Consider the following 21,567-nt stretch of genomic DNA (forward strand, 5'->3'; position numbering starts at 1 on the left):
GGATTGGGTGTTGAGCAAACAGAGGTTTCTTAATGATTTCAGCATGTTTCTATCAGAAGTTACTTATATAACCTGGTCAAATGTATTTATTGCTAAACAAATAAAATCAGTACCTGGCTTAACAAAGTTTTAAGTTTATTAGTTTGATTGATCTGCTTAAAAACAATCCAATTATTAGAGACTGGAAACCATGCAACTCTTTGTCTTTAATATCAAGTCTATAGGAACTGACAAGAAATGAAATCAATAATGTGGTCAATATGGCAGATTTGGAGACTTCTGCAAATTTCCTTTTGGAATGTATGAGCTGCATTGCTCATTGCTACAGGACTAAATTGGATTTAAAGGAAGAAAAGAACTCTTAGAAATGACATCTGAAAATGGGGTTAAGTAAAACCATCTATCCAAGACAAAGTAAGCCAGCTCCAAATCTGAAGTATATTTGTTTCTCCCCATGCCCCATTTCCCTAAATAAAGACACAGTGATAATTCAGTTATAATCCATCTTTATTGTAAAAATCCAGATATAAAATGTATTCTTTCAGTCTCTCCGGTTTTTCCTTTTTTACAAAAACAAAAAGGCACATAAAAACCTTCCCATAGACGGATGTATACAGGCAGCCCTCCCCCCTCCCCCCCATATCTACATGCTTCATTCCGGGACGTGTTGCTTTCCCCACATGCTTCGGTTCTTTCCTACCAGGGTAAAATTCTGAATTCCAAGACTGAATTACACAAAGAGGTGGTGATGGATGCAGAATATGTGGAATGGCCCACGACGTGCAGTAAAGGGAGACTAGTAGTAGGTTTCTTTCTCCACCCAGCCTAGAAAAGGAGGTGGGGACAAAAGGGAAAATAATGGTTATTTGTGAATCTTTTAAGTGAAAACAAACCAAAAAGAGAACTGATGAGGATTATCAGCATGACTGAATGAGTACAATCAATCTTAATCTCATTATTCTATTTGAAAGTAATGAAGTCCGGGCGGGGCAGCTGGGTGGTATAGTGGATAGAAACCAGCCCTAAAGTCAAGAGGGATCTAGTTCAAATCTGGTCTCAGACCCCCTAGCTGTTTGATTTTGGGCAAGTCCCTTAACCCCAACTGCATCCAAAAACAAAAAATCCACAGAAAACTCTGAAATTAGGATATGGGCCGAGTAGTTAATTATGAATTTTGACAACTAACAAATTCTGCCTTAGAGTTACTGGCACTTCAAAGCCAGTAAATGGGATTGGGATTCTTAACATTTCTATGGATGAAAAAAGCGCTTAAAAAGTCAGTTGTGTTCAGACACCCCTATGAACACTGGTTGGGACGATTCCCACTAATTACTCCCAAAGGTTCTCAGTTCAGAGCTTTAAAGGCAAACCCAAGAGGGGACCACCTGTCTCCCACTTCCCAATCATAACAGAAAGGTCCTTACCACCAGGGCTCCTTCTGATGATGAGCTTTCTGACTTCGTCATATACGAAGATAAGGAGAGAGTAAGGGAAGGCACAGAACCACCACGTTGGTCTAGAAATAGAAGTAAATCAAATAAGTCAAGCATGCTGGTGGGGGAGAGAGGAAGTGAGGAGAAAAGTCATGTGTCTGGGTAAAGCAATGATGAAATCCTTCCTCCCAAGGACATCCTAACCACACTCTTGGATACACATAACAACAAAAAACAAAGAGTCATTTTGAGAAACGGTCAACTAGAAAAGCTAACGGAAATAAACTCAAGCCACATGCCTCGGGCCTAAAAGGATTTCATTAAAGAAAATCAGGTCATGGGGTTTATTTAGTTAGCCCTTTTTTGGGATTTCATTCTTTTTGGGGCGTTTATCCTTTATGGTGGGAGGAGATTTGGGCATATTCTCTTATTATTTTGTGATTTCATTGAAAAAAATTTTCCTGGAAACTGAACAATTATTTGCCTTATCTGCTGAACTTCTGAACCTTGGACCTATGGCCGGCCCGGTCATCCCCAGTCACAGCAGCCCTGAAGGACAGAGTGCTGAATGACAGTATTTTCTTTTATTTGAATGACTAGTGTATAGCCCAATGCTTGGCACACAGAAGGCACTTAAATGTTTAATGAATGAATGATAATGGGCTCTAAGGTAAAACCTGGAAATGCTAAAATCTTCAAGAGACATTTGATATGAGAAGTGAGGGGAGGGCGAATCCTCCTGCTCATTAGTTGGGAGACTGCTCCTGAAGCTTTAACTGGCCCCAGCAGCAACCCCTGCTCTGCATCTATTTTGAAAAATAAATGCTGGGGTTTAGGTGATTCCACTCTAGCCACTGGGTTGGTAAACCTCCCCCGCCCTGATAGAACTAAATTCTGAAAGCAATAGTCAAAAGGGTTCCATCTCAAAAAGGACATTTTGGTAGGTATCAACTGAGTCTAGTAGCTTACTTGAGGGGATACATCCTTAGGGCAACTCCCATTCCAGGACAGTATGAAAGGAAGGCAGCAAGGGCAGTTTCTTCAAAGAGGCCAAATATTAAGATCTTGTTCCTAGAGAAAGGGAAAAAAAAAATTGGGGGTGTTGAGGCAATGAAAATACCTCTAACTCGAAATATACAGCTTTCTCTCAACTATTCCAGATCCCTTCCCTGACTTGTTTCTGCAGTCCAGGACCTTAAAAAGTGACTTTAAAATCCCCCTCCCCCCAATACCTCATTTTAAAGATAAGGAGGTACGATGGAAGGGAGAATAATTAATTATTAGACAGCCAGTGACTGTCAGGAGAATGCTCAGGGGCAGTGGCCCAGATCACTTCCGATCTTGTGTCAAGGTGACTAAAATTGGATTGTGCTCCAGAACAAAGGGCAGATACTGGATACTTGATACTCCCTTAAACCTTTAAACTATTCTGTTTGAGGTGGGATATATTTCAAAGACAGCCCAGTTGTCACGAAAGAATGAATGTCCCCCAGGGGATGACTCAGTCCCACCAAAAGGCTGTGTTCTGAGGAGATCCTTAGTACCAGAGCTCCCCTTTTGCATGTATCACTTACTTCATTCCCTGCTGGAAGACTGAATTCCTTCTGGTTTTACAAATGATCAAATCGGCCCACTGCACTACCACAATACTGACAAAGAAGGCTGTATGGCAAGTGAACTCCACTATTTTCCTCTGTTCATAGGTCTAAAGGAGAGGGAGATAAAAACACATTGAAATTTGTTTTCTTCACTCCTTTCCTAAGCCACTTTCCCCTTCATCTTCCTCTAGTCTTCCAGGAGTCATGGAAAAGGTCTTACCCACTGCTGACCATAGCTGTCTTCAACATCATTCACCCATCGGTCATCCCATTGCACTCGGATACCTAACAGGCCTGAGGGTAAGAAGCCATTCTCGGCCAGAATCACAAAATATGTGAAGAAGCCTCCAAGAGCTTGGATCATACCTGAGAAAAGAGAAAACATGCTCTTTATTCTTCCCCAAATAGTCAGCACTTTTATACATAGGACATTAACTTGTATTATCTCTACAGTAGCTCTGAGGTTTGATGGGTAGGAGTTTATTATTTCAAGAGATAAGGAAATAAGGGTTCTTTTCTTAATCCCATTAACTAACAGGCTACAATTTGTGACCCACTGTTCTTTTTACTCTTACCAAATTGCCATTCTCCAAATAAATCTATTTTCAGATGATGACACAATGAGCACCTGACTTGCCCACTAATATGCAACTCTTCAGGACTTATCCAAAGAGCATGTTAAGTTATGATGAGAACTCCTCATCCCCCAAGGAAGGTGGAAATAGTTCATTCCTGGGCGATTTCTCAGGAACAAAGTTGTTCTCTGTAGGCAGCATGGTATGTGACTCACTTTGCCCTTAAGCTGATCTTTCCAGAGCTCAAGCACCTCTTCAACACTCCATACCTCCCTTAATTCCAGGTTTTTTAATTGGCTATCCTCCATAGTGGGGGTGGGGAATGCTTGCCCTCTTCACGTGGGTGTCTGGGGTTTTCTAGCTTTCTTCAAAGCCTTTTTAATATTAATGTCATCCCTCCGTTTCCAAATGTGTATTACTGTATATTACTCATTTGTACAGTTATTTGCATGTCATTTCTTAAGAATAGACTGCCTTTTGCCTTCCTTTTTTCTCCCTACTGCTTAATACATTTTAATTTAACATTCTATTAAGAGTCCATGAGTTGTCACCAGACATACTATTTTCCCATCTTTTTCCTTGGGAGAAGGCTGTACACTACCTGTGCATTCTTCTACTGAACCAAATATTCTAATGATACAAATCTCAGATACCCTAATCTTCAGTGTTACAAAAGAGAGAGAAACAGAGATAAGGGGAAGAGAGCCAGGGGAAAGACAGAAGTGGATAAGAGGGACAGAAACAGAAAGACAGTCAGATACTGAAATCTCTGCCCTTCAGTTCTTACTAGTTCAGGAAAAGAGATGATCATTTCTCACAGCCTGACCATCCGAATTCTCCAGGTTTACAAACTAATCTCTAGCATTTAGTACTAAGATTTCAATTCAGACTAAGGATTATTTGTTTCTTTGAATTCTTTCATGTACCTCCATAAGATTAGATTGTCCTCAATTGCCAGCAAAGCAGGATTTTACTCAAGGAAATACTAATTGGAGTATAAAACCAAAAATTCCTCCAAAAGTGACAATGAACAGAATAATCTCAATCCTTTCTGAGATAAGGAAGAGATGCTATAAGGCTTTATTAATAATTAGATTTTAAAAGCTTTTTTAGCCTATGTAGGACTAAATACTAGGTTCTCCAAACTAGTCTATCTCCTTCCCTCTAAAAACCAGGTGCTTTCCATTCGGTACCACAGTGTGATTACTGCTTACCAATTTGTCCATAGGCCATGCTAATCAGCCGCTCATTCACCAGTTTGTCTGTTTTGGGATTTCTGGGTTGTCTCTTCATGATGTCACTCTCAGCTTGCTCGTATGCCAGGGAAATAGCCGGCACCTTGGTAGAAGGGCAGAAGATGTTCATGATTAGGGCTGTGACCAGCATGGGGCAAGGCAAAGGGTGTTTCTTGAGCTTTAAGTTTTGTTTTAAAAATGAGATGACATTGTGGGCCTGGTTATCAGATATATAGTTTGCAAGGGGGGGCAGACATCCTGCTAGCTGATGGTGTCAAAAGATAAGACAGCAAGGAAAAGCCTTCACAATACAAAGTGTTCATTCTTGGGGACGGAGATATTCAAAAGATGTACTCAACTAAAATTAGAAATGAAGAGATGACCCTGAAGGTCCTTTCCAACAAGGATTCTATGAAAAATCAGGAGCAAGCCAGCTTATGTAACTTAAGCACATTCTTTTCCCTATGGAGGAACTAGGATTAATTTGGACATTTCTAAGGACAAGAGCAGAGCATCCCATGATGTAATATCTACCAGGGAACAAAATGTTTGCTGTGTACTCTCTGGAAGGTGTCTCCCGAACTTACCATGTCAGTGCCCAAGTCGATGCAGAGAATGGTGACAGTGCCCAAAGGCAGAGGGATATTTGCAATGATGAAGATGAGGAAGGGGGTGATTTCTGGAATGTTACTGGTCAGAGTGTATGCAATGGATTTTTTCAGGTTATCAAAGATTAGACGACCTAGGGAAAGCAAGATCATTCATTATAAAGCTGTATTAATGGGTCCTCCCCACCAAAAGGGTTGGAGATGGGTATAAAACAAGCATCAAAATTAAGCATCTTTGTGAACAGGGAAGATTTCCAGCAGATCTGGAAAAGAGTGTCTTGTACCTTCTTCGACTCCAGTGACAATAGAAGCAAAGTTATCATCTAGGAGGATCATGTCAGCAGCCTGCTTGGACACATCAGAGCCAGAAATACCCATAGCGACGCCAATGTCTGCTTTCTTAAGGGCAGGAGAATCGTTCACACCATCCCCAGTTACAGCTACGATAGCACCCTGCTCAGAGAAAAGGAGGTGGAGAAGGAAAACAACAATCAAGGAGATGCTTCGAGCCTCTGGGGGCTACCAAAGCTGATCAATGATTCCCCCAGCATTCTCGATGAGCCAATGTGAGGCTTTATTTCTGCTTTACAAACATGGCATGGGGTTCACTTTCATATTAAATTTCCAAGGGGAGATATTCTGCTGAGCAAAAGGAATTCCAGTCCAGGGATCCTTCCTGAGCTTAGGACTGGAAAGACTGCTTTCTTTCTCTACTTCTCCCTTCTCAGTGATTTTGAAATCAATAAAAGCCAGGGTCAGATCCTGGTGCTAGAAGGGATCTCGGGGCATCTTCTGGACTTTTATTTTACCCCTAGGCTAAGAAAAGACATAGTCAGCCCCTGCTTACTGCTAGCAGAGACTCATGGTCCCTTAAGAAACCTGCTACAGATTCCACAGAGGAACCAGGCTGCTGCTGTGGGCAGACTTCCACAGGTGGCAAAGCCCCATGGTGAACTACTAGCAAACCACAGGGAGTTGCCCGCTTCCTCCCTCCCTCCTGCTCTCTGACCTGTCTCTGGCAACCTTCCACAATAATGAGCTTCTGCTGAGGAGACGTTCTGGCAAAGACAATCTCCGTGTGGTGCTTCAGGATGTCATCCAGCTGCTCAGAAGTCATGTCCTTCAGATCACTGCCATGTACCACACAGGCTTTGGCGTCTCTAGAATTTCAAATTCGATTCGAAGAGAATTATTCAATTCAAGAAAAATAGAAATAGAAATTCAAAGAAACAAGGCACCTGCTCCCTGCCTTACTCTCTCCATTTGTGAAATGGGGGTATCTATACACATACAAATATATTCACAAAACACATATGCTTATAAAGTATTATATAAATAACAAACATATAATATATATTCATAATAAATAAGTACAAATGCATATATATAAAACACTATATAAAATATTTGCTATATGTATACACACACTATCATATTTATGTACATAACAAAATGAATGCATATGTGTGTTGGAAATATGCACAAATTTGGGATATAACACATATATGGATAAGTGTTTTGCACGCTTCAAAGTAGTATAGAAAAATAACTTGTTATTACTAATTATTAGTTCATCTGGGTAGCATTCATTCCCTAGCCTCTCCCTCCTGATTTGTAAAGGCAAAAGCAATTTCATCATCTCATTTTCCACAGCTATTATACAGAGGGGATCATCACAGCTGACCTTTAGCTCTGGGGGAGTTTCCTGGTTGGGAACAAACTTATCACAGGATGCTAGCTACCAAAGAAGGAAGAAGGCCATCTCTTCTCCTTCCAGGGTTTTTACTCCAACGCTTAGGAAGTTTCTTAGCCAAGTCACTTATTTTTAAAGGCTTGGAGGTAGTTCCATGGGGAATAAATGTTTTGGGAGTTTTAAATTTAGGTTTTCAATAATATTGATTTGGGGCAAGTCACTTATACCTCCCTAATATCCCCGACTTCATGCTCTTTTCTCACAAACTAAAATTTTCCTGTAGTGATTGAATTCAGGAACTAAGAATTCTAATCAGATCCCATTTTCTATTTGCCTAACAAAAAGGGGTTTAGACAAGTGATTCTCTTGCTGGATATCTCAAAGAAGTTTCCTTGTTTAGCTACTGGAGTATTTTTGTCCTTCCAACTGAAGTAATTCCTTCTATCAATGCAGGCCAGAAACTGCTCGTTAGTCAGTGGCAGGGGCTGCTATCCTGACAACCAAAAGATAAGAACCTTGTCCAGTTATCAGGAAAAGGAGTAGATAGTGTAATATGGTTTCTTGTTCTGAAGCCAGCTTTAATCATCTGGCTAACCACCACACTGGCTAACAGGCTACCTGAATATTTCAGGGGAAAAAACAAACTTTAAGGGCTTAAGTAAGTGCAGAAAGTTTAATTAATATAACAGATATTTATAATATTATTATAAATAAAAGTTATACTTTACAAGGGAGTTTTCCTGGGTTCTAACAAACTCATGAATTGACTTAGTTTTCATTCACCTACAAATGCCCTTTGCCTACCCCAAAGAATTAGGGAACACCACCCATGAGGACATCCTGCCAGCTGGGGTAATGTTTAATCTTTTGGGAGAATGGTGGGTTTGTTCTCTTGGAATGCTGGGGAAGAGTATGTGGCCATCATTCTGAGCTGCAAACTATTAGTTTCTAGCTTGTTCACACCTGACTTTCTAAACTGCTAATAGTTTATTAATGCTGCACATTCAGAAAAGAACTAATTCCTGACATTGTTCAATTATCCTGCACAAAGGCTTGGAACCAAGGAAAAGAAAGCAGAGATTTCTGGGTCTGATTTCACAAAATAGTCACCCCACCAAAAAAAGGCTTCTGGTGTTACCTGGCATTCACTTGGCTCACAGGAATGTTGAGACGAGCTGCAATGTCTTCCACGGTCTCATTGCCTTCTGAGATGATACCCACACCTTTTGCAATAGCTTTAGCTGTGATTGGATGGTCCCCAGTGACCATGATTACCTGGTAAGGGGAAAAAAACATTTCTTGTACTTTCCATGCAAACAAATGAGAGAAAAAAATGGCCCAAAAGACCAATGATAGTTATGCATCTGGAGGATTCATTCTCCACTCTCTCCTATCAACCATGCAAAGATATTTATAGTGGATGATTTCTTAGACTGGCTGATGGGAGAGAGGTCTATCACCAAAATGTGCAATGAAGTAATGGCCATGTTGTAGCACATGACAGAAAAGAATGGAAATATTAATATAAAGTAAATGGGAAGGAGATACAGAATGCTGAAATTGGACACTTACACTGACTATATCATTATGTAAAAGTGTATATCTGCCTGCATTAAACAGAAGAAAATTCTGAAAATTTTGTTTTTGTTCCTTTCTCTATTCTTCCAAGAATGAGGAAAAAATGCTGCAAAAATGATGTACCTGCTACTGTTTACTGCAAAATAGCCAAAGTTTTGTAAATAAATTAACAATAGTACACAAAGATAGCGATTTTTCTCCCCACTGGATAATGAGAGGTGTGGGAAAATACCTTAATGCCAGCACTTCTGCACTTGCCCACAGCATCAGGGACAGCAGCCCGGGGAGGATCAATCATGGAGATGAGCCCAACAAAGCAGAGGTTATCCACAGGGAAGTTCACTTCATCCGTATCAAACTGGAACCCTTCAGGGAACTGTTCATCAGGGAGGAGGAGATGACAAAAGCCTATATGGGAAAACAAGGCTATCTTAGAATCACCCAGGAATACAAAATCATGCAATCAGGCAAGGGATCTTAAGTAACAATCTACAACAGGCAACTTTCTTCAAACACCAGCTTTTTTAGCCAGGAAGAATGTTCAACTGAGTCAGAGGTTCAGGGCTCAAATCCAGACGGACATTTTTATTTGGAGCTTCAATTTTCTTCCATGAAAAGGACTAGTTAAGCTCCAAAATCCACTCCTAGCTCTAAATTTATGGATGCTATGATAAGACTAGATGTCAAAAGGATGACAATCTCCAAAAATAGTTAAGAATCCCCAGGGTGGCGATTTTTACACTTTTTTGAATCATGGGTTTCTATGTTATGACAGTTCGGTGAAATGTGTGCCCCAACTCCTTTTTCTTTTTTTCTTCAAAATCATGCTTTTTAAGTAAATACTGCAAAAGACATAGGATTAAAAAAGGGAGAGCTAGCCAGGTGGGACAATGGACATTATGTCCATTCTCAGAGCTCTCTAACACTGGGCAAACCATTCCAATTGCCACTATTCCATTCCCCCCTCAAAAAAAAAAAAAAAGAGAAACGAAATAAGTAACAATGATTCCTTATGACTTCTCATCTAAATTCATAAGCCCTAGGGCTATCTATTAAACTATAGGTTAAGAACCTTCAACTCTACTGCTCCTGATCAAGATATCTGGAATCCTGAGCTTTGTGCCCAAGCCATTTTTCTAGTCGATATACCCAAGATTCTTGGCTACAGAAATGGGGACATGGCTGCACTGTCCACCCTACTCACCTGCCTCAGAGAATTGACCTGATTTATGGTTTGTTCAGACATTTGTATTTTCTGATTATGCATTCATGGGGAAGCAAAGGACTATTAGAAGAGAACTTCCAGGACAAACTCTTCAGTGGGAGGACTACAGAATTCCAAGAAAGGAATGTTTAGAGACAAGTTTTTTATCTATATCAGGAAAGAATTTTGATGGATTTAAAATGACAGCTTGTGGAATTTATTTTGGAAAAAAAGGAAGACCCATTTATTGGGCCAGAAGACACCGCAACATGTACAAATACCGATCAGAGGCTGAAATAAAGCAATATTAGGACTTTCCCACTGACTGCCATGGTTGAAAGTGCCCAAGGACACCATCACTGTACTAGAGGCTGGAGAGAAGTCTCTCTTCCTCCCTTTACGATTTTTACATGTGAGAAGGAACCCTGTTCCATCCCTTTACCTAGCACTCTTTCTCCAAGGCCTCCCAACTCTAGGTAGGCATTCTGAAAGGCATCTTTCAATTCCTCATCCAGCTGCTGTTCTTTTCCATGGATCAAAATGGAGCTGCATCGGTCCAGGATTCTCTCAGGAGCGCCCTTCATCACTAAGAGATGTCGAGGTTCAGAGGTGTTTGGATTCTTGTGGATGGAGAGCTGAAAGAGAGTGCAATGGCCAAGTTAAATTAGATGCTTGTATGTTTTGATTCTGGCTGTGTGTCAGGTAAGTCACCTAACCTCACAGTTCAAAAGGTGATGCAGAAGATGCTGACCGGAGTTAACATAAGGTTAAGGAATCTGGGAGTGCCCTAGAGATAGCATCTCTTAGGGGAAAGTACAATCAAGGATACATTATTAAAGTGGGGAGTGGCTGAGTACTACAATAGTACAGATCAGAGGCTGAATTTGGTTAATTTTAAAATTGACTCAGATGAGCAAGGGGGAAAACCAACTAAAAGAGGCTTATAAAAGTAAACTTAAAAATTGAACTTTAAACAATCATTTCCTCTATTAAAATTCAAAGCCACATAGCTTAGAAGCATCTTACATTTTGGTACAGGGTAAACTTGAATGCTCAAGAATACATAATGACACGATTGTAATTTATTTTTTAAAGGGCATTTTACTCCTACTGAATAGAAATGCTCTCCCCTGCCCCCACTAGCAATTCACACAAAGAAACCTCATTTAACCTGGTACTTGTTGGTAGAGTTGAATGGGATCTCTACAATTTTGGCATATCTATCTCTCATTTCCTTGACAGAACCACAGCATAATTCAATGCATTTCAAGAGGGCCGATTCAGAAGCATCTCCAGCAACTGCCCGCTGCAAACAAAAGACATTATCTGTTAATGACATGAAAAGATTTTAGCATTGAGCAGACAGCCTTGAGACATATTACCGATTATGTTTCCGTGTAGAGGGAGAAAATGAATTAGCTGAAAGAAAAGGGGTATAGCTGGGCAGGAAATGGGGAAAACATCTCTGTTTCAGCAGTTTCCTTAAGTCAGTAACTACAGGGGTCTCATAGTTGTAGTCTTATCTGAATTGTTCTGTTCAAAAGCTGCAGGAAAGCTATAAGGGTTATGTGCCATTGCCCCTTCAGAGAACAAATTCTCTTCTTCACTCTGTTCTTGACTCAATTCTTTTTCTAGCTACAGAATGGAGATGTCCCACAGGGGAAAGAGCTGCCGCCCTATAACTTTAATTCATATGGCCTTTTAAAATAAGTGCTCTGAATGTCAGGCAAGCAATCAAAAGAGTTCAAGGGCAGACTGAAGGACCTTGTAATTGAAGCATTATCTTAATCATGCAAATTTGTCCAGGCTTAAAGGCTCCAAGCCAAAAGAACCAAAAAAAAAAAAAAAAAAACATAACTAAAAGGCTCCATGGCCATGTCAATGTTTTAATTCAAGTCTAAGATTTCAAATTATTAACAAAGACATTGGGCCATACTTATAGGACCATGTTGAAAACTTTCTAATTTGACTGATAGGTTCTGAGAAGAGTCAGAATTTTGAAACAATGGAATCATTTAATTAAAGAAATCTCTAAAAATAGCCAATTTGTGCCATTTTCACTGTAAAGAAAGTAGAATCCAAGGTTTATCCCAAGATCTACAGCCTCAACATTAATTGATAAGGGATGTCATAAAAGTCAAAGGTCCCTCCCAAATAAAAATACTACTAGCTTATTATGCTGGATAACACTAACAATACTGTGCTAAGTGCTTTACAGTTATCTCACTCATAGTTGGACTAGAAATTGACCCCAAACCTTCAATTTTAAGATTCCTTCCACTAAAATCGCGTTTTCTTTCCATTACACCAGACATCAATAGGTAGGAAGATAGAAAGATGATTTGAGACCCATTTTTGAGTTCTTCCTATGATTGTTTTAGGCCACCCTCTAAGGTTCAGTAAAGGGTGTTTTTTCACCACAATCTTTTATCCCTATTAGTAATTTGAATATATAATTTTATGTACTTAAATCACATGAACTATATATACTAATGTCCGCTTTCTTTGAAATATAGTGCTCCTATATAGTGGCACTGAGATCACCTCCTTTCCTGAAGCATTTTACTTTTGTTTAACATAGGAAAAATAAAATCAAATACAAACAGACCTGTCCTCCAATTAAAGAACTATTTGAAATTTTTAAGCAGTGCCAACATTTACACAGCTAAAGAACAGTATTTTTTTTTTTTTTTTAGCCACTCTACCCCCCCCAACTCACTCAAAATGGGTTTCCCAAACTTGAAGCTTTAAAATACTGGGGACTCACAGCATACCTTCAGAATAGGTAGGTTTTCCTGATTAGCCTGAAACACAGCACGGTTACACAGTCCTGCAATTCTGGACAAAGCAAGCCAAGTAGCTGAAGTCTTATCAAAAGAGACACCTGAGGGAGGGAAACAGATATTGCTTGTGTCAAAATTAATTTCATTTGAATGAGGTTTCAAAAAAAAAATCTCCTTTCTTCAGTGGATGACATGTAGAAGGCTGCCTATATTCACTTTTCAGCTGTGTTTTCCTTTTGTTATAAAGGAGAGTTATTTGTTGGTTGGGGTTGAGTGGGCTATGAGTGGGTTTGTATACTTAGGATACTCAGAAATTAATAGTTGTATAAAGCAAAAGGCAGAAATAAATACAAGATACTTGCCAGGCCCATCTGGAATACTCTGAATTTCCAAATGACTTGTGACACTAGTCCAATTTCAGGCAATTCTACAGAAAGTACTTGGGCCAATGAAATACAGGTTTGCCCCCAACCAATTAAAAAGCTAAGGTCTTAAAGCAATATGAGCTTTTTACCCCCGTGGAACACGAGTATCCAAACAATTTGGTGTTGGCTGTAGGCAACTTTAAGAGCACATATAGAATTTTACAACCACACTCATATACCCATTTGTGTCTGATGGTTAATGGCAAGTATAAGGGGGAAAATTTACATGCAGTTGCACAAATAATTGTCTTTTGATATGCCATGTTTTACTCTATAAATTAAAAACAAAATTTAAGACATAATATAAGTCTATGCAGACGATATTTGGATCTATAGAGACATGTTTATTTATATATATGTATATACTTTATATAAAAGTAACAATATATGTATACAGATTTGAATGGATATTTTTCTATTTTTTATATTTACAGAGATGTACATCTCCAAGTTGAACATGGTCTTTAAACCTTGCTAGGGCATTGTTTTTCTTACCACTCTGGTTTTCTGTAGTATCAGCTTCGTGGATTTGATTGTCAAACCACATGTGAGCTACAGTCATCCGATTCTGAGTCAGGGTTCCAGTTTTATCAGAGCAGATGGTAGATGTGGAACCCAGTGTTTCCACAGCTTCCAAGTTCTTTACCAGGCAGTTCTTTCGTGCCATTCTCTTGGCAGTCAGAGTCAGACATACCTAGGAGACATTTCAACGAAGACAATTCTGACTTAATTAAGTTGCCCAAGGTCTGGCAAGACTAACCATCAACTAGCCAATAAAATTTTATTAAGAAACCAAAATCCCATCTTTTTTTGGAGGGAAGGGCAGATCATCTCCTCCTCCTATGCATTAAGCTTTTATCTTATTTAGGAATAATGACTGCCCCCAATGCATCAGAGGAAAAGTATTCTTTAATCTTGATTTTTTTTTTTTGCACATAAAGGTCCCCATCCCTCTCAATCCCTCTTACCGTGACAGTGGCAAGCAAGCCCTCTGGCACATTGGCAACAATGATACCAATCAGGAAAATGACTGCTTCCAACCAAGTGTATTCAAGAATCAGAGACAGGATAAAGAAGGTAACTCCCAGGAACACGGCCACACCGGTGATAAGGTGGATGAAATGCTCAATTTCTGCTGCAATGGGAGTTTGGCCACCTTCTAGCCCAGATGCAAGTGTAGCAATTCTTCCCATTACAGTGCGATCCCCAGTGTATACAACGATGCCTCGGGCAGTGCCTTAGAGAAGAAACATTATACCTTCTGATCAATAAAGGTGTACTCATGTTGTTTTAATGTGTTGCAGGGCAAACACACCTCATGGATTCACATGTTCTTTTTCCTTAGCTATTTGCCTGAAAAAGTTTGTGGCCTTTGCTGAGGAGTGGTTGGTCTATGGATCAAGGAGCTTCCCTTTCCATAGTTAACATTTGGTTCTGGGGTTCTTATTTTGTTGTGTTTTGGACCCCCTTCCAGCAGCCTGGAGACCTTTTTCAGAATTGTTTTGTTGCCATATCCAATTGAAAGACAAGCAAAATTTCCATTAGGTTTGTGAAACTAAAGCTGTCATTTCCCCCTTCATCCAAATGTTTAGAACCCCTGAAATAAGATTCATGATTCCATTCCAGATGAGATCTAGATCACCTTTTTTTTTTTGCTCTTAGGATCTTTTGACTGCTTACAAAGAATCCCCAAAGGATCTGTATTTATAACTAGAGCTTCATGTTCATATTACTGGTACACTTCTGAGAATAAGTATAAGGTAAAAAATGCCTATTATTACTATTATGAAAACAGTCCTGATTTCCTGAAAGGATATGAGGTCAACTTTGAGAATTGCTGACTAGGTAATTAAAACTAGAATCCAACTGGAAGAGGGTAGGGAAGTGAATTGAGGAAAGAAAACTAGCCACTGGGCACAACACTCTAAAGTGCATTAATTGAATTAGGAACAGGGGCTTGTAATCCTAAACCAGTTTCATACAATTGTCAAGATAATTGTCACACTGTGCTTGAATATGCATTGTATTATATTTATATCAATAATATAAAAATTGACAAAAATGGTCTACCTTCCACACAGTTGGTAGAGAAAAAAGCAATGTTTCTTGTTTCCAGTGGGTTTTCATTAGTGAAATCAGGAGACCTGGTTTGCGGTTCAGATTCACCAGTGAGTGAAGAATTGTCTACCTGTATGAATGAAAGAATTTAAATCATGATCTTGATGCAACAATAAGAAATATGGACCTTACATTCTTATAGTCTTATTAGCAATGATCATTTTTGAATTTGGTGTGAAATTCAATGAGCTCCAATGTAAATTTTGTTATGTGAAGGCAGTCAGGGTGTGAAAATCTACAGACATCTTGCCAAAAGAGTCTGCCTCAATACAGCTTATGTGGAATTGTGGGTTTTACGGAAACAAAATTTTCAGTCAATAAGACTCAAAAGATTTTGCCAAAATTTTGGTCTCTTCAGATGTTCATTGTTCTCTCTAATGACATCCTATGTAAAGACAGTCTATTTATCAGAATAGGAATTCAAGATTAGCTACTCCTTAAGCCTTCTACTATAGTAGGCAGGCATTTGGTATTGGGGATGGTTGTGAGTGGGGGCAAATGAGTGCCCTATTATTAATCCTCCTATCATCTGCTTAATCAACAGAAATATGGACATGGTTGGGGGATGAGGAAGAAGGAAAACAAACTCAACTTACTTTACATCCATTTGCAGAAATGATTCGCAGATCTGCTGGGATTCGGTCACCTCCTTTCACTTCTACTAGATCCCCAACTACAACCTCTTCAGCATTTATGCTCATTTTTTCACCATTTCGAATCACAAGGGCTTGCTTTGAGAGGAAATAATTTGTACCATTAGGTATAGGAAAAACCCACTGGTTTAAAAAAAATTACTGAATCAAACAGTGTCTTCTGTAATTTCATACCATTAGGAGAGCTTCACTGATTAGTTCTCTAATTTTTAGTTTGTATGTATTTTCCCCCTCCAAAAAGAGTTAAATAATCTCTATAGCACTTTCTATGAGTTCTCAAAAGTGCTTTCCTCACAATAATGCTATTAGTTCTCTAATCTTTAGTTTGTATGTATTTTCCCCCTCCAAAAAGAGTTAAAATAATCTCTATAGCACTTTCTAAGAGTTCTCTAAAGTGCTTTTCTCACAATAATCCTATTGGTGGGTGAGCAGGCTTGTGTATCACTTTCCACTGTTAAAGAAGAACAAACTTAGTTTAAAAGAATCCCCGACTATCTCAGAATCAGGGATGCTTCAATACTTGGAGAACCAGATTGCCAAGCTAGTGAACATTCCTGAGGCTGTGAGAAAGGGACCATAAAAAGCATGAGTTACCTGAGGCACCATGTTTTTGAAGGACTCCATGATCTTTGAACTCTTTGCTTCTTGGTAGTAGGAGAAGCAGCCAGTGATGATAACTACAGCGGACAGTACCACACCAAGATAGAGCTGGAAAGGAATGAGCTAAGTTAGTGAAGGTTGCTCAGTGACCAAGTATGTGGTAGCCTTCTGTTCAACTTACTGACAGTTACAAGGTGAAAGATGAAACTGTTAGTTAGTGGACAAAACATGAACTAGGGGAGTCTTAAATTTCAGTTTTGAGAAAAAGGACCTGCTGGTTGTTTTTTTCATTTAGCTGAAAGCTTTGATTTACTCTCTAAATAAAGCTACATGGTCCTTAAATGATCAAATTAGTAAGAATGAGAACTACTTGCCTAGAGATTGCATCATTATCTTCCTACCATGTTTTGGGAAGTCACAAATGAGAAGTGGATTGGTGCAATGGACTCAGAACTAGATTTAAATCCCACTTCTGTAATGTCTGTGACTTTTAGTAAAAGGCAATTTCTCTGAGTCTCAATTTCATCAAGTTTGGGGAACTGGACTAGATGATCAGTTTTTATAGCGTTCTATCTCAGGAGCCCCTTTATAGTTCAGTTTCTTTGATCCCTTAAAAAGAGGGTTTATTTTTTTAAATAAAGTTCTATCTATTCTTATGAGCCCCTTCATGGCTCAGTTTTTTTTCTCTGATTTGTTAAAAAGGTCTGCCTCCCAACAATATTCAGGGCTTGGGAAGAATGACTGACTGAAGCTAAGTGAGATGCGGGCTACTATTAAGAGAGGCTTGATTCAGCAGAGCTTTTCGACCTGATCAGTGGAATAGCATCAACACCGTTGGGGAGCAGGGCCTGCCTCGCATGGGCAGGGATGCCTGGTTCCAAAGTCATAGTAAGCAGAATGGCTGGTTCACAATGGCAAAGTACAGGGTGAAGTGGAACTTTTGTCCGAGTGCTTTGCAGGATGGGGACGGAAGGGAGTATGAAGACAGTGATTAGAGGTAGAAGGCGAGAAGGAAAAGCTGAGGGGTCTGGCAGAGAGAGAATGAGAGAGAAAGAGAGCCCTGTAAAAAGAAAGACAGACAAGTTACTGACACTAGCTTTTCACAGAGATATATGTATCACTAACAGTGCTTGAAAATGAGAAGGGAAAGGGAAGGCAGGGAATAACGAAACAGACACTGTGCCTTACATGTACCGGGGGTCACCCAGCCAGGGAATGAGGGGGACTCACATTATCGTTCTGAGGCTCGTCTTCAGTGGCAGCTTGGATGCCATAGGCCAAGAAGCAAAGAACGGCTCCGATCCACAGCAACATGGAGAAGCCCCCAAAGAGCTGCCGACAAAATTTGACCCATTCGGGAGTGGTGGGAGGTGGCGTGAGGGCATTTGGGCCATCTCGGGCCAGAATCTCTGCAGCACGAGCGCTTGTCAGACCCTGAGGGGAATAATGGAGATACATGTTTTTTAAACTGACCCAAGTTCGTATCCAGCTTCTGACTGACTCCAGGCAACTCCTCAATTGTAAAAGGACCCGGAGTCTCCGAAAATTCCTTAAGTTCAGGAAAAATACTAGGGGAAGGAAACTCCCATCAACACTCAAGCTTTCAAATGACCTCAGGACCATACCCTGATCACCCACGACTATCCAGTAGGGCTCATCCTTGTCTGCAGTGTCACTGAGGGGCCACCCAGTAGTAACAGTGATAGGCCCTCAGAGCACAGAAAGAACCCTCTCCCATTTGTTCTAGTCCGATTTTAAATCTATTCAACTTCCTGCAGATTCTGGTCGAGGAATCTCATAGAGTTGCCCATCTGCAAAAGGCTGCTGAGAAAAATGCAGTCCTGTTCCAGGTCTGCCAGCAAGGACTCTCCAAAAGCAAATTCCAGTGGACTAATACTGTCTACTACCTGAGGTGCAGAACGGGACATTTTAGTTACATTTGTATAAAACCAATTAGAATTAGAAAAAAAATTTTTTTTTGCTAATTCACTTTTTTTTGGGATGGGGTGGGGTGGAGTCAATTAGGGTTAAGTGACTTAACCTCACGGTCACACAGTTGCCAAGTATCAAGTATTTTTGAGTCTGGATTTGAACTTGAGAGCTAGTGCTCAATCTACTATACAATCTAGCTGACCTGATTTGTTAATTTAAAAAAATAGGGAGATTGCCAACAGATGTGAAAACAGATGGGGACACTATTGTTAGTTTTGCTTTATTATTTTACACGGTTACAAGAGATCTTATAGGAATAAGGAAAACCTATAATACAGAAAAAAAACCCACAATTACTTCTCTTCCTGCTTTGCTATAAGCACCTAAGAAAAACCTCCATATCAAACTTAAGTAATCTTTCAAAAAGGTTTGTTTCATCAAGCTTTTATTATCTAATTACTGTTATAACTAAATATCTGGAGTCAATTGACTTTTTAAAGGTCACTTAAATCTATTGTTTATGAAAGAATGGGAGATATGCCCTTGTCCTAATTCCCTAGAGTTTATAAACACAACTTAAAAACACTAACTTAAGGCTTCCCCTCCCCCCCCCATTCATTGCAGCCTCACTACTTATCATGCTTAAGATTATATGATAATCTTGTTTTATATATATGTATCAAGCTTATCTGCTGCTATAGGGCAGGGACTGATTCAGTCCGCATCCCTAGAACTCGGGATAATCAGTCAAATTTGACTATTAGAGGTTCTCAATTGTGCCATACCATCTGCCTAAGGATAATGGAGCAGACTTATCTCCAATCATTTTCATCTTTTCCAAGACTGAAAGGCCATGTAAGATGTCTACCTTTCAGAATTTGTATGGTCACAGGCATAATTTTGAGCTTTGGGATTATTTTTATACTTTGGGGCTAATATGGATCTTTAAGAAAAATATTGCTGACTTAGTAAGCCAAATAAACCAAATACACAGACTTCAGTTAAAATCTTTTCCATTTCAAATCTTAAAAAACTTGAAAGATAAAGAGAGCATACCCTGTGAAATAAATAGAATATCCAATAGAGCTCTGATTCTTAAATAACTGTACCTACCCGGCTCAAGTCTGTTCCATATTTCCGGTGAAGCTCATCAAGGCTAAGTTTATGGTCTTCCTGAAAAAAAAAACAAGTAAATCCCGGGATAAATACAGGGTGAAAATCACAACTCGAAGTACACATTAGCTCAGTCAGTTAGCTCAGCCAGCAAACTTTCCTGATCCAATTAAAAACTAAAGCTTCATCATTTTCAATAGGGAAAAAGTTTTTGTGTTGTCAAGCCAACCTCTGTAACTTGCCTTGCCAACTTTTAAGGTCTATTTTGCCACTGATTAAAGCGAGTACTATGAATTACAATCAAAGCGTGTCTTTCTCAAATGATTTGTTAGTAACAAACTTGGATCACACAGGTGCCTCAGAAGGTGTCCCCTACACAAGGATCACAGGGTTCTTTATAATAAAATTAACCAAGCTTGAGAACCCCAGACCTTTCCAACTTGTAAAATAGTACCCTGGATGGACCAGCTCTAATTGTTCATTTAGGTCCCCAAGAGAAATGACAACTTGCTGTGCTGACCAAAGTTGCCATTTTTATAACAATACCCTTTCTGCTCTAATTTTAAAACTCTTTAAGAGTATGACCTCTAAATTGAATGTTCTGAGGTCCCTTTCCAAGTTTTAAAACCCTGCAATTCAATTGTAATCATAGAAACTACCAATTGGTATGGATCCCAGAAGCCATCTTGTTCAAATCATCTATGATTTTCCTTCTACAACATCCGCTGACAAATAAATCCAGTCACTCATTCACTAAGAATGTAAGAAATAATCTAATTCTATGAATTGGGAGATATTTTAAAGGGAAATTTTGAAAAGATGAGTGTGTACAATAACCTCCTTCAAAAAAAACCTTACCATTGATACTTCTTTCTTAAGTTCATCCATGTCCTTCTCCTTCTTGGCCTTTTTTTTATCTCCATGCTCCGACACCGCGGCGGGCTCATATTTATCACGTCCAACCTATTGTGAGTTAAGGGAGAGGGAGACAATTCTTTAAAATTGATATTCTGACCAATGCCAAAAGGCATCTCAAACAAAAGACCTGAAAATGAAGTTCTGTAGATTTTTAAAACAGGCCCAGAAAGGCCTACATGGTGTAGTATAAAAAGGCTGAAAAAAAAAAAAAAAGTCAAGGGATCAAAATTATAATCTTAACACAAAAATACTGAGTCTCAATTTACTTTGCTTCAGTTTGTTCATCTGTCAAACACAAGAGTGGATTACAGAGTCTTGCTTAAAAGTTCTATGATTATCATCTGGTGTCCTGTTGATTACATCTAGTTTTCTTGTAATGATCCCTTCCTAAGGATTCATCTTGGGAGACTTGGCAGAGGTCTTCCCTGAAGGAAAACAGATGAGCTTATTTATAGGACCACTTTGCAGTTTTCAGTGGATGGAGCTGAGGAAAGAAAGAGATGAGGGTGGAAACATCCTTAATTCCCAGCCTCACTCTTCAATCTAAAGACCAGGACAAGATACACGGTACTTACTTTCCTATTTTGAGAATTGTAGCTATACCCATAAAAGAAATCACAAGTACCAAAGTAAAATCTTTTTTTAACATTCACATGAGAACAAAGTTGTTTTAAAATCCACTGAAGACACTTTTTTTGGTTAAAAAAAAATCAAATCTTTTTCCCCCTTAGGAAAAAGTTTGGAAGGTAGAGAGTGGGGGATGGGGGAGAGCTTCCCTGCCAACCTGGAGAATGAAAATAAAACCTACAAAAAAGAACACATTCATTGCAAATGTTTTGACACAAGCAGGATGTAGAAAAGTGTGTGCATTGTCACACAATTCACAAGATCCACCTACGCCATTTAAAAACTGCAACAATTTTTAGAAGATGCTGATTTTATAGTTTAAATTTAGAATATTCCTCCCCACTTTCCCAACCCCCCAATGCTTAAGTCTTTTCAGAGATGCCAGAACCTTTGGGCTCCACTCAAATTGGAACAGCCCCCCAGGTCAAATGAACATTAGAAGCTGTTTTAGCTTAGGAAGGTCCCTGTCATTGC

General features: G+C 39.3%; 1 protein-coding gene across 1 annotated transcript in view; it reads right to left on the minus strand.

Moving 5' to 3' along the window:
• Positions 1 to 489: 489 nt before the first annotated feature.
• ATP1A1 (ATPase Na+/K+ transporting subunit alpha 1) overlaps positions 490 to 21,567 on the minus strand; it is a 32,193-nt gene continuing 11,115 nt past the window's right edge. The window contains exons 2-23 of the mRNA XM_051992927.1: positions 20,407 to 20,511; positions 19,549 to 19,608; positions 17,734 to 17,937; positions 16,498 to 16,611; positions 15,847 to 15,981; positions 15,203 to 15,320; positions 14,101 to 14,369; positions 13,628 to 13,826; positions 12,699 to 12,808; positions 11,096 to 11,230; positions 10,367 to 10,559; positions 8,953 to 9,128; positions 8,281 to 8,417; positions 6,459 to 6,609; positions 5,734 to 5,902; positions 5,429 to 5,583; positions 4,821 to 4,944; positions 3,252 to 3,397; positions 3,008 to 3,138; positions 2,403 to 2,504; positions 1,425 to 1,516; positions 490 to 825 (exon numbers count right to left, since the gene is read on the minus strand). Coding sequence (XP_051848887.1) covers positions 797 to 825; positions 1,425 to 1,516; positions 2,403 to 2,504; positions 3,008 to 3,138; positions 3,252 to 3,397; positions 4,821 to 4,944; positions 5,429 to 5,583; positions 5,734 to 5,902; positions 6,459 to 6,609; positions 8,281 to 8,417; positions 8,953 to 9,128; positions 10,367 to 10,559; positions 11,096 to 11,230; positions 12,699 to 12,808; positions 13,628 to 13,826; positions 14,101 to 14,369; positions 15,203 to 15,320; positions 15,847 to 15,981; positions 16,498 to 16,611; positions 17,734 to 17,937; positions 19,549 to 19,608; positions 20,407 to 20,511 — 3,054 coding nt within the window. The 3' untranslated portion in view covers positions 490 to 796. The remainder of the gene's footprint in view (positions 826 to 1,424; positions 1,517 to 2,402; positions 2,505 to 3,007; positions 3,139 to 3,251; positions 3,398 to 4,820; positions 4,945 to 5,428; positions 5,584 to 5,733; positions 5,903 to 6,458; positions 6,610 to 8,280; positions 8,418 to 8,952; positions 9,129 to 10,366; positions 10,560 to 11,095; positions 11,231 to 12,698; positions 12,809 to 13,627; positions 13,827 to 14,100; positions 14,370 to 15,202; positions 15,321 to 15,846; positions 15,982 to 16,497; positions 16,612 to 17,733; positions 17,938 to 19,548; positions 19,609 to 20,406; positions 20,512 to 21,567) is intronic.

The sequence above is a fragment of the Antechinus flavipes genome, chromosome 4 (assembly GCF_016432865.1).
Source record: "Antechinus flavipes isolate AdamAnt ecotype Samford, QLD, Australia chromosome 4, AdamAnt_v2, whole genome shotgun sequence".
Taxonomy (NCBI): domain Eukaryota; kingdom Metazoa; phylum Chordata; class Mammalia; order Dasyuromorphia; family Dasyuridae; genus Antechinus; species Antechinus flavipes.